Here is a 13,242-nt window from a genome sequence, read left to right as displayed (position 1 = left end):
AATTAAAGTGATGCAGCACTATGAATGTTAAGGTTGCTTCATGTGTTTTGTTTTTTAAGTGGATCTACTCAATCAACATTTCTCTGTATGTTGATTTGTGGTGCTCCAAGTTGGCACTAAACTGCCATTAGATTATGTTTACGTGTGTCAGAGTAGCTGAGGAAGGGAAAGTTGAGATGGGGACCAAACATAGCACAATCTGCTTTGCTTTGTAGGCAGCGCTGGAGGGGTGGCGGCCATGTAGCCTGCACTTTAGTGGCAGGATTATAAAGATAACATCCTTTTCTTTCCCTAAGGTGTCATCTTTCAGCTTTTACTGAAGACTTAAAAGACACTGATGTTTTTCCTCCTCTTTCCTCAGGATTCAACATAGAGTCTCTTCCTGCATATGCCAAGCGGTCCCAGAGGATGGTCATTACAGCACGTAGGTTTTGAGCACACATCTCCTTCGTGGTTTTTAGGGTGCTCACCATGAGAATTGCGTGTGCATGTGAGGGTACACATTTAGCAGCTTTGTATTTGGGTTTAAGGATGATTCATCTGTTTTTTATTTAGTGTGTGACTCGTAAAATTCATCTTCACACCTATGCGTTTCTTGTCATAAACCCGGGGCTACATTTTTGCTTTTCCAGCCTGTTCATGGCAATTACTGCACAATAAACACTTTTCTATACACTCATGTTTTCTTTATACACTCCGAATATTTGCAGGTTTAATACTCACACTGCAGTCTGTTGCAATATTGCACAATGAATGAAAACCAAAACCAATGGATTGTACTAAGTCATTGTACCATGCACTTGAAATCTCGTATTTATACTAAAGAAGTAACGTGTTGTACTAGCCTCAGTCACTGCCATTCTCCAACGTGGTTGAGGCAAAAGTCTTTATGTGTAGACTGCTACTTGATTGTGGGAAAATATATGTGTGGACCCAGGCAAATTATATGATCTCTATAAATCTGTGACTACAGTACGCAGCCAGGGTAGGTTAAGTGTTTGTGTGAGATATATAATCTGACGCTCAGTTAGTGGGTGGGTGTTTGCATCTGCAGCTCGAAGGGCTGTTATTTGATGGTGTGCATGGTGTTTGGATGTGTGTGTTACATGACTACCATCTGGTCATGGTGGGATAACGCATTTTGCTCGCCTGGTTGGGTGGAGGGGGGGGTTATTGCCGTGTGGAAGATTCACCGTCTTCTGCTCGTTTGGGGTGTTATCATTTGAGGGATTGACCATGAACAATCTAAACAATCTTCAGGTAGAGGTGATCAGGGTGTCTGTCTTTCTGCCTCTTTGTGTGTGAGACCCCTGCCGCTGCTATCAACTGATCTAGATTGCGTGTATATTAAATCTGCACATTCTGGAGGGGCTAACTGGTTAACTGTGATTTTATATTGCAGCTCCTGTGACAAATCACCCAGTGGTCGCAAAGGCTTTGACTGCTGGACAGAACAAGCCACACCCATCCCACATCCCCTGTCACTTCCCTGAGTTTCCAGATCCTCACACCTACATCAAAACACCTGTAAGTGCCACATATCATAAACCTCTCTTCTTAAGAAAAAATACGGACATTTCAAAATATATATGAGACTAGAGATAACAGAGCTAATATCAAAGCCAGTGCCAGCAAAGCATCAACTGTCAGAAACCATGAGAATAGGAACATAAATAAGCAGCTTGCCCATAATCCAGTTAGGTACATTAGAATATATATGTTTTCCTTAGAAGATGCTCCCTCTGCTATGTGAGAATAGAAAACACAAAGCTAGTGGGTCTGTCATTCTCACAGTGCTGATGTAATGCTTTATAACTAGCTAGAAAGGTGTATGGGACTGTTATCTAGCAGGTCAATGCGGGAAAGACACATGGTATGGTTGATTACCCCAGTGATGAGACAAGCTCCCAATTCCCATTATGTTGGCCCGGTAACTTGGCCTGTGTCCCCTTCTTTAGGTGCATAAAAGGCAGATTGACATTCTTGGCAGACATTGCTACATGTGGGGCCAGGAGGTGCCCTGTTGATGGAGGTGACAGGCTTAGTTAGCATGTGACATGGTCGGTCTAGGGAGTGCTGTTGTGCACTACTCCTCCACCAACAAGGGGGGAAACCTACTGATTTGAGATGGGTTCACCTGCCACAAAGGTTAGCTCTGGTAGGGCTCCACCATGTCAGAGCTAAGGTTAGAATACAGCTGCGGCATTGAAGTCCCCAGGTAAGAGTTATTCAGACACATTCATTTTATAGCAAAGGGCAAGATAAAAATTGGCATTCAGTGGTCGCTTGCAGTTAAATTTGTGTTAGAAAAAAGGTTGAAAGGTCTGCCTGGTAAGATAAATTACTATGCAGTGTAATAACAGGACAGCTGGCATCGTAGTGACATTGCTCACCTGCGAGTCAGCAGAAAAGTCCCATGTGGCAAGTGGAGAATTGGTGTCTTGTAGACTTTCCTTTGTGGATATGCTGCTCAAAGTAGGTGGGCTTAAGTTAGAAGCTTAAGGAGCCTTTAATCTATTTCATAATAGGACTTTTTAGGTTAATAGGAAATGTGTTGGCAATACGGTGCCATCAATTACGAGAAATTGAGGCAATTTCTGGAAGAATTATGGGAAAAGGGAGCGGAAAAAGGCAAGGTACCATACAGTGAAGCAGCAGCACTTTAATGTTTCGATGCCATCTCTGTTGAAATTCTGATTCTTTCTTATTGTGAATTTAGCATTAATTTTAGTGTTTAATCAGAACCGGTGGGTTTAAATCCTTGTAAAATCTTTATTGGAAATTGGGAGGCTAGAGTTGGAAAACATGGCACAGGGAGAGGTGTTAGGAGCTTCCTTGATCATTTTCCTACACCTTTCTTAGTCTACTTGCTGTGCCCCTGGTCCGCCCCGGTTGTTACCATTTGAGCGGAGAGAGAAAAAGCTGGAATTGCCGTTTGGTGGACATGCCACTTGCTAACTATTCAAGGATAAGATTTCCAGATTATGTGAGGAATTTTCGCCATTGGCAGATAGGCCCAACGTACCAGCAAACTATAATGCATTGCCATCTAATGCCCCAAGATCAGGTGTGAGAAATGCTGGGTAAGGTTAGATCTGGGTCTCCGTCTGACCCTTGTCTGCCTTACATAGTCTTCTCTTAGTCTGGACTATGGGAACACACTTTTTGGTAGCTGCCAACAAGACTGTCCTTTCTAAACTGCAGGTGGTACAAAACACTGCGGCCCAACTGGTTTGTATATTTCCAGCTGGCTCCCCTCTGTACCTGTCTTAGGAGCACTACACTACACTACACAAGCGCCCTGAGACCTTTCTGGTGATTTGTTGCGCTATATACAAGTTTTTGACATTTTTTTGACACTGGCTGCCAGTCAGAAAGTGTAATCTGTTCAAGCTTCTGTATCTTAAGCACAAATCCCTTTGCTGGAATAGCCCCGCTTACCTGGGATATAGGCTCTCCTGGTATTGTCTGGGCAGAAACTTGAGGTCCAAGGATAAAGCTCTCTTGAATCCTCACCTCATTCGAGCGAACAGGTATATAGGTCGATCATTTTCCTATTTAGCTCCCATCAGTGGAATAGTCTTCCTCTTTACATTCGATCCTGTCCCGATTTTGGAAGGCTTAAAAAACTGCTGAAAAATTGCCATTACTATATATATCTGTTAATTAATTTCCTAGATCTGCTTTTCTAGCACCAAGATACTCCTTTGGGAGTGAGTTGTTTGTGCTCTATAAGCTCACCTAACATAACATAGCAACAAGATGCCACTGTATGGTGGTGTGAAATAACATGACTTGAGATGGCCAATTTCAAGTAACTAAAGACTAGTGTGGACGGTATTTTAATACCAACGAGTACAACTCAAAAGCGTAAGTGTCTGTTATATTGGAATGCTTACGTTAAAGAAGACTTTTGATAGTAAGAGGATAGTCCTTGAAAGATAATATTTTGTAAGCAAGAGAGTTAGAAGAGATATCTTTAAGTAGATTCATTGCAAATTTTGGATGCATTTTGGAAGTCGAATACTTCATGATGTTAGTAATAGAATAAAAGGTAGTGTAATAAGAAATTAAAGATGTGTTTAGAAATTTTGAAAAAGAATTGGAATATGCCTAAAGAGTGTAATGAAAGTTTTATGATTACATAAAATCCAGGTTACCCCAACTGGTGCTTAGTATAACTCGATTCCTTATAGAGTCTCGGCATTTGATTCTCCAGTTACATTTTTGTTAATATGTGAAAGTGTAGACAATATGAGAACATTTTAGTTCAATGATCAAATCTCTATAGGTATGTAAAAGTATAGAACCCCAGAAGACATCTATGAGGGGAAAAAAGATATAAATTATTATTCATCAACATTAACGTACACCATTATGCCCAGTATATCAATGGAAAGCTATGTGTACATATTAAATTCATACCTAGGAATCTTATACGTGCCATAGTATAAATAGTGCTCATGGTTACATTGTTGCATCCTTATATCTTCATAAAGTTATTAGCACTGTTTCATTATTAACTTAGTTTGGTGGAGGGAGCACTGACAGTAGTTGTCATTAGAATTCACAGATCGTTTTGGGGCCGAGGAAGTTCACTCTGAGATTATAGTGATGAAAAGAGACTAAAGGTATAGGTGGAGGAGTTTCCAGTGATTTGTCTTGTTGGCAAGAGATGTTAAGTCAAGAAAATGTTGTTGTGCTTGAGATGTTAGCTATGTAATATTAAATGTTATCTGAATATAGCCAGTGATGCTTTATGCTTCTATGTTAACACCAGGGAAAACTGTGTCTAAACTGATTATGTAGTCACCCACTTTTCTGCAAAGTTTTAGATCAATCTTGCCACCTCTGGAGAGTTTGGGTACATGGTCAGTGACAGGTAAAAGTGATTCTGATTTTAATGTTTCTTTGAAACATGTTCAGATAGTTGTAGTGTTGACCTATGTATGTTGCAGTAGTTTTCTTGATTCTGTTTTTCTCTCTGAGATTTTACTGCTAAATATAACCTTTTTTATTTTTATCGTATTTATTGAGTTTTGAAAAACACCAAACAAAGAGTCTACAGTTATTACAGACACATATATGCATTTTCTGGAATTGTATACATTTCGGGCAGAGTCATCCTGTAAAATGTAGTTTAACCTGCTCTTTTTGTAACAGTCTTTTTCAAACTTAAGACAATAGCAGAACAATTTGGTGGAATGTGCATTACTTCTTAATACTGATCGATATCCACTTTGTAACCTGTAATCACCAACATTATCTTGAATTTACAGCAGAGTATCAGAGCGAAATCAACTTACAACCCAGTTGGTAACTTGGTAAGGTGTAGGCTAATGAGTACCATGAAATACATAGTACAGTCACATTTTTAGTGCCCTAGATTGATATGGTCGCAACAGCTATATTTATCCCCTTGCAGCCGGTGTATCTACTGGATCAGTCGTGAGGTATCCTTTCAAAGGGTCCCAAAAGTCGTTAGGTCGTGATGTCAGGGGGTGCTAGATATTATCTTACAAGAAAGGTTTACCCTGGTAAACTGTCTTCAATGCTTCAATTCAATTCAATTAGTCTTTATTCGATCATAAGCAATCATAAAAGACATATATAAAAAGCTATAAAAAAATCTAAACTTAACTCATTAAAACCAATTATGGTGTTGCAAGATAAAATTCAATACAATTCCAATAAAACGAAACAGACTAAAAATACATGTCATAAAACCTTTTCTTAAAACTAATAAAATTCCTCCTAAAAAGAAAGAAATAACCATAATTACACAGATTTATATTAAAAGGATCACAATCTTATAAGCAAGTTAAATTTGAGGAGACTAGAAAGCACCATAGCTCATTGAAGTCATTTACATGATTACATAATTACATAATTACGCAACTACATAATTACATAATTACGCAACTAGCCATAGCAATGACTATGACTTCGCTGGTATCAGTTTTTAAAATACGCAAAGCCGTTTGGCAAGATCTTGTTCCTATTTTAGCACAAACTGGCTTTAGCCATTTGTGGGGAGGGGCCTAAGATGCAGGGCAAACAAAAAGAATGTGCGGCAAGGTCTCTTCCTCACATGAACAGGTGTGATCATTTATGTCTTGAACATTCCCCCACTTTTTTGATAGAGCTTCCTATCACCAGGGCTGGTAATAGTATCCCAGTAGGCCTCCAGTCTATGTTCAATTTTGTGGCCCAGAAAGAGACCTGTTAGGGATTCGCCATTCACCGCAGAAAGAGACTTCTGCCAGACCATATCCCTATATAAGGCTTTAAATTCTGATTTTGAGGGAAAGGAATTCCCTTCTGGGTCCAGCCACAAGTGGTTGAGGCTCGTATCCAATAATATAACCTTAATCCTTTGTAGCCATGAGATTTTGTTGGTTTTATCAGCTTCTCTAGTATGCTTAAGAGCTTGCGCACAGGGAGCTAACTCCAGGGTGGTCCAAAGCCGGTGCCAAAAGGCAAGCGGTCTGTAACCCGCTGCCTCCACAAAGGAAATACACCCAGGTCTAAAAGTAAGGGTCTAAGTGGTGTTGACTGGGGAAGATTGGCCAATGTCTTTCAAAACTTGTTCTGCGCTTGAACTAAAGGAACTAAGTTTTCGAAGCCCGAGTTCAGCTCCATAGATTATTGAGGCTTTAACCTTTCCTTGGTAAATAGCCAAAACCGGAGCTATAGGTTTGTTTTTTGATAAACGGTGTTCTTTTAGAAGTGCCCCTGCTAGTTGATTATGCTTTAAGATAGCAAATCCATCTGTGGCTTTCAATTCATTCTTTTGCCCATTGTAACACCCAAGTAGGTAAACAAGTCAGTTTGTTCAAGGGATCCAGTAGTCATTTCCACTCTGGCTTTCACTGTTTTGTTTTTATGCAAGACCATGAATTTTGTCTTATCAACATTGACTACAAGATCATGGTCATTACAAAAAAGACTAAATCTGTCAAGGGCTCTTTGCAGACCAGCTTGTGTTTTAGACAAGATTAAGGTGTTGTCTGCAAATATTATTAAAGGAACCCTCGAGCCAGCTAGAGTAGGAGAATCAGTGGGATATTCAGAGTAGTATGAGACAACTTTATTAATGAACAAAGAGAAAAGGGTAGGGGCCAACACACACCCGTGCCTCACTCCCCTGTCCACCGGAAAACGTTCAGTTGTCTCCCCCTGCTGACCCCACCTAACTTGGGCATAGGTGGAAACATGTAGTTTTATGATGAATGAAAGAATCTCTGCGGGCATCCCAGCTTCTTTAAGAGTGGCCCAAAGTTTGTTAGGGGGCACTAGATCAAATGCAGATTTAAGATCTACAAACGGTGTTCCAATATAACATCATAAATCTAAAAACTTGGTTGATGGTGCTAACATGGGAGCAAAATCCTGCTTGATAGGTGGATAGTATTCCATTATCATCAATCCACCTATTTGCCCTGCTTAGCACTAATCGGTTACACAAGGTGGTGGCAGCTCCTCGTTACCCGCTTGTAAGGTGGGGCAGACTGCGAGTGATTTCTCTTCTGCTTAACTTTTACCATCAGCTGTGTTTGTAAAAAACTGTTAGGAACCTTTTTTATAATTAACTTTTAAAAATTCCTGTGTTTGCTGAAATTGTTTGACCCTTTTTAATAATTGACTTTTAAACTCCTGTGCTCTGTGGGTGACTCGCTTACCTTTGGCTCGCTCCTTCCGCCCCGGTCCACCGCGGCTCTGTGTGCCGTTTGTTGTGGAGGGCAGGGTAGGGCGCCATCTTGCGTGAGGCCCGGATCCCGGCGGACCGTAGGTAGCGGTCTAGCTGGGGGAGGGTCTTGGAACATAAATTTCAAATGTTAGCTCGGGCGCGCAGCAGACGCGCGCCGCTGGCGCGCCGAAGGATCGCCAAAGGAGGCCCCGTCTGTGCCCGTCCGTGCTCCGGACGTGCTCAGTGCCAGATCCCCTGCCCCTTTATCTTCGCAGCGGAGAGCCGCCATGAGAGGGTATGCTCGCAACAAGTTAATGGCACTAAATACAGCAAAGTGTGGAAAGGCCAGCCCGTGGGTAGTTGCTGATTGTTCCTCTAGGATATGCCCAGCCAGTCATTTTTGTTTTCATCCCACTGCCATCAGCTACGTCCCGGGAAGCGTTAATAATAACATGATCTCTGCAGGGCTTATCAACGCCCGGTCCCTGGTTAAACATGCTGCTGATGTTTTTGAGCTTCTGGCAGACAACCAGTTGGACCTGTTTTTTATAACTGAGACATGGCTTAATGATTCCTGCGCCGCAGTGGTGGAGCTTGCCATCCCCAGGGGCTTTAAAATCACGAGGGCAGACCGCTTGTTAGGAAGAGGAGGCGGTGTTGCCGTGATATATAGGGATAAATGGAGTTTTTCCTATGAGCCCTCTGATGACATGGGCGAAGGGGAGATGCTTCATTTTTCCCTTGTGTTAAATCCTCATTTTACGTTGGGATGTACACTGGTGTATCGGCCTCCTGGATATGCAGGGCAGTTTATTACGGCTTTGGAGGATGTAATTGTGCCTCGTGCACTGAGATTTCCGAAGTTCCTCCCCCTAGGGGACTTTAATATCCATGCGGACGCCCCAGATTTTACGGAGGCACGGTGTCTAGCTGATGCCTTAAATCTTGCTCAACTTAAACAATGGGTTGAGTCACCGACGCATGTTGGGGGGCATCTACTTGATTTAGTTTGTTCCAATTTTCCATTTCCATGTGCCGCCCTGAAAGAGTGACATGGTCGGATCATGAGTTAATTAGGTTCTCGTGGTCTCTGGATAAATCTGTAGGGACATGCACACCCCCAGAAGATTAATTTATCCACTCTTTCAGACACCCCAACCCTGGGACCGACCACTGCTGGGTTCTGAGGTGGGTGAGGCCGTGATGAGTTTTAACGCATGGATTGAGAGGGGGTCCAGCCTCGGTGAATCAGGGATCTGTTCGCAGAATGCGTTTCTCCCCCTCCAAGCCATGGTTTTCTCATGCTTTGCGTGAAATGAAATTGGGTTGTAAAAAACTTGAACGTCACTGGAGACAGGGTTATCAGCCGGCTGCAAAAACAGCTCTGCGAGCTGCCCAGAGAGAATACTATGTTGCGATTAGGACAGCAAAGGGCAGATACTACACAGGAAGAATTGCGAAGGCTAATAATAACAGCAAATAAATTTTTTCTTTTGTAAAAAGTTTCCTCTCTCCTTGTGCTGAACAACCTCTGTTGCCTTCTTCAGAACAGTGGTGCGAGGAGTTGTCCTCCTTTTTTTATAGACAAAATTGTGAAAATCCAGGATGGTCTGCTTACTGTTTGCCTTGACCACAGGACTTCGCCTGCTTTGCCCTCTCTGCCTGCGCCTAAACTTGCCAGTTTGAGGGATTCTCTCCCTCCGCAGAAGCGGATATTCTGGCAGTTTTGAGGTCCATGAAGTCTGGGTCCCCAACCGATCCATGTCCGGCTCGAGTGTTGTGTGGAGTAGCTGAGACAGTTTGTGTGGAGGTCACTCAGATCGTTAACCTGTCTTTTCTAACCGCGACTGTTCCGATCTGCTGGAAGCAGGCTAAATTACTGCCGCTTCTAAAAAACCATCCGGGTTGGATCCATCTGCCCCGTCAAGCTACCGGCCTATTTCTTTGTTGCCGGCGTTAGCTAAGGCTAAGGTCTGTGAAAAGATGGTGTTTCGTCAACTGGACAACTTTGTGGAGACCTCCAATGCCTTGCAACCGGCCCAATCTGGGTTTCGGGAAGCCTACAGCACTGCAACAGCTCTTGTTGAAATGACTACTACTGTGGTGGATCCAATATATGACAGGGACCTACCAATGGCGGACATGTAGAGAGATGCAAAATCCCCGATGGCTCATTTTCTTGCACAAACTATTCAGTAAAATACACCCTCTAATTTTCAACATTTTCTTGGAAGAGAATACCCCTGGAGCCCCTTGAAAAAGTTGGTCTGGTGTGCACAGGTAGCTAAATCCAATCCGAGTGATGTATTTACGGCCCCACCACTTTTAACCTGTTACAGCCGCTACTGTTTCTCATTGATGATGCTTTCTTTTCAGTGTCAGAAGTCTTGCTGGTTCTTAAACACTGCTTCTTGTCTTATGCTTGTATTTATCTGATAACCGCCTCAAACAGAAGAAATATACAATGGCAAAAAAAAGTGATATTTGGTACAGAAGATGGTGAGTGAGATAAAACAAGAGGCACATAAAATGTACATTTGACTTAAGGAAGTCTGTATGATGCATGTTGTGATTATGAAGTCAACTATTGGGCCTAATGGATGTAGGGGATTCCCCAAGTTCTAGTTGTCAGTGTTTGAGTACTATTTTTGTATCTTGACAGAATGATGGGTTATGTACACTATGGAAAATGACAGGCTCTTGTGGGGAGATGCAGGGATTTTTAGGGGAGATGATTCTTTGTTGTATTTGTGATAGGCATGTGATTCGTATGCAGAGAGAAATGGTTAGTACGTGGGGGGCGGGGATTGGGTGGATGGTAAGAGATAACATGAATTTACCTAAGCAGGATTGTTAGAAAAGTTTAGTCTTCCCAGGATGTCTCTTTCGTGTGGTCCCGAAGGGCTTTGAACTCCAGGATACACGAGCAGCAGATCTCGCCACTCGGATGTCTTTTGGAGCTCTCTATTTAAAGTTTATGTAGATATGATCTTAGTGGCTTCCTTTGTATGCACCTACCTGTCTCTCTGTCTCCCCTCAGACATACCGTGAACCAGTGTCAGATTATCAGATCCTGCGTGAGAAAGCGGCATCCCAACGTCGGGACGTGGAGAGGGCCCTCACCAGATTCATAGCAAAGACTGGAGAGACTCACAGCCTGTTTAAGGATGACGTCAGCACATTCCCACGTAAGGGTCACTGTTGTCAGTGGGATCACATGCATCTCTCCCGATGTCAGTACCACAATGTTTGTACGAATGTACTGATACCCCTCTGTCCCAGCTTCTGCGAGCTTCCTTGCCTCCCTATTATAGAGAAACGTGTGCACAAGTGAAACTAAAGTTCTGACCCTATGAACCTCCCCTGCCGCAGCAGTCATTCAGACACCTCATTGACTCTCAGTGTTGATGAAACATCCTCCCCCCCTTCGTTTCAGGAAAGTGTCAAGCCCCTATCAGTCTTTTGGATTACTCCTCAGCCACCTGTCCTTCGGAAGCTTCAATAAACAATTCACCTGTGGGAAGCCTCTTGTAGAAATCCATGGGAGCCAGAGTTGTAATTAAAAGGTTGTTTATTAAGTTAGCAGATGTGAAACAACGATCCAGTCATGTCGTGGTCAAAGCCAGAGTGCTCCCAACATGGAATGCACTCAGTGAACACAACAGCATTCTAAAGAGCCATAGTAACAGAATACAGGGAATACACATAGATAGAATTGCAATGTTAAAAGTATAAAATACACAGAATATTACATCACCTCCCTTTCTCAACAAAATGAAGTAAATAAAAAACAATACTAGGGAGAGAAAACAGAAATGAAATTATTCTCTGAACCTCAAAGGTCTATTTACAGTGCGAGTACTCTTCCTAATACTCAATTCAGAGGAAGGAGTTTTGGAGGTAAGAAGATTGGTGAAAGATCCTTCAGCGGGATACGAGGTAGAAGTTCCATTAGTGACAGCTGAAGAGTTACTGATGACCTTAGCAACTTTGTTTAAATTCCACCAGAAACCTCCTTCTACTTGTACAGCATTGCCCACAATCTTAACAACTTTCACAGGAGGACCAAACTTGCTTTCTCCTTTGTGTACATGTACAGACTTCCTAATTCTCACACAGTCCCCAACCTCTAAAACACTCTCTTTCGTACCTTTTTTTACATCAAAATTTTCTTTTTGTTTGGACTGTGCAAGTAAAACATTATCCTTTACAATGGACATGAGACTCGAGACGTCAGATGTAGACTTCATCCACTTAGACATCCATCCAGGACAATACGACGTGTTAGGTTTGCGACCTCTCATTAATTCAAAGGGAGAAACCTTGGTGGAGGAATGAGTAGTAGTCCTATAAAACCAAATCATGCTCTTCAAGGCCTTACTGACCTCAACATTACTACTCCTAGCCCATTTTACACAATCTCCCACAACTCTGTTCATCCTCTCAACAAGGGCATTCCCTTGAGGATGATAAAGGGAACTCTTAATATGCCTAATACCAGATTTGGATAGAAAATCATCAAATTCACGACTCACAAACTGCTTCCCATTGTCGGAAACCAACACTTCAGGAAACCCTTCCCTACTCCAAACATCACACAAGAATTCAATGACAGTCTTAGTATCAGTATCCTTTAACAACTTAAATTCTGGCCAATTGGAAGCATAGTCAACTAGGACTAAAATAAATTTAGAACACCCACTCAAAACAGAATAGGGTCCCATTAGATCGATCCCGAGTTTGGCCCAAGGACGATCAGGACACTCAACAGGCATAAGAGGAGGAACCCAGGTTTTGAGACTCTTATCTGAGGACCTACAGATACAACAGTCGGCAACAAAAAGATCAATATCCGAATCCATAGCAGGCCACCAGAACACGTCACGAATTCTGCGCTTAGTGAGAGAACAACCCAAATGACCCTCATGGGCTTTCACAATGATGTCTTTCCTAAATGCAAAGGGAGGAATAATTTTGTCATTACGCAGTAGGATGCCATCCTCAATGGAAATTTCATGTTCGACCTTAGAAAAAGGTTGCAAAGAAGCAGACAAAACCTTCTCACGCGGCCAACCCACTTTGACAAAATTGCACACATCCTGAAGAACACTGTCACCTTCAAAAGCTTTTCTCCACTCTGTTTCAGAGCAAACATGTAATTCAGGGATGTCTACACAAGCAACTAAACAATCATCGCAGTCTTCTTCAATAAGATTGGAAAAAGAGATATCAACATCATCATCACAAACTGGAGGTGGAAATCGGGACAAAAAATCTGCTCTCACGTTTTTTCCACCTGCAATATACACCACATCAAAATTATATTGTAAAAGTCTAGTCACCATTCTCAAAATCCTAGGTGTACAACACTTGGTAGCTCCACCACCCAAAATGCTAACTAAAGGTTTGTGATCTGTTTGAAGCAAAAAACGCCTACCCCAAATGAATGGCCTAAACTTCTCAATAGCCCAGGTACAAGCTAAGAGCTCCTTTTCTATTACGGAGTATTGTATTTCAGCAGATCTCAAAACCCTGGATGCAAAACTGATAGT

At 42.3% G+C, this 13,242-nt stretch overlaps 1 protein-coding gene across 3 annotated transcripts in view; it reads left to right on the top strand.

The window, feature by feature from the left end:
• The window catches only part of TAF8 (TATA-box binding protein associated factor 8), a 79,983-nt gene that overhangs the window by 39,946 nt on the left and 26,795 nt on the right, over positions 1–13,242 (top strand). For all 3 annotated transcript variants that reach the window (XM_078644715.1, XM_078644718.1, XM_078644717.1), the window contains 3 exons: positions 362–424; positions 1,403–1,527; positions 10,731–10,878. In XM_078644715.1, coding sequence (XP_078500841.1) covers positions 362–424; positions 1,403–1,527; positions 10,731–10,878 — 336 coding nt within the window. The remainder of the gene's footprint in view (positions 1–361; positions 425–1,402; positions 1,528–10,730; positions 10,879–13,242) is intronic.

Source organism: Lissotriton helveticus, chromosome 5_1, assembly GCF_964261635.1.
Source record: "Lissotriton helveticus chromosome 5_1, aLisHel1.1, whole genome shotgun sequence".
NCBI classification, from domain to species: Eukaryota; Metazoa; Chordata; class Amphibia; order Caudata; family Salamandridae; genus Lissotriton; species Lissotriton helveticus.
Note: the sequence above shows the minus strand (reverse complement) of the source record. Positions and strands in the feature narration are given on the sequence as shown.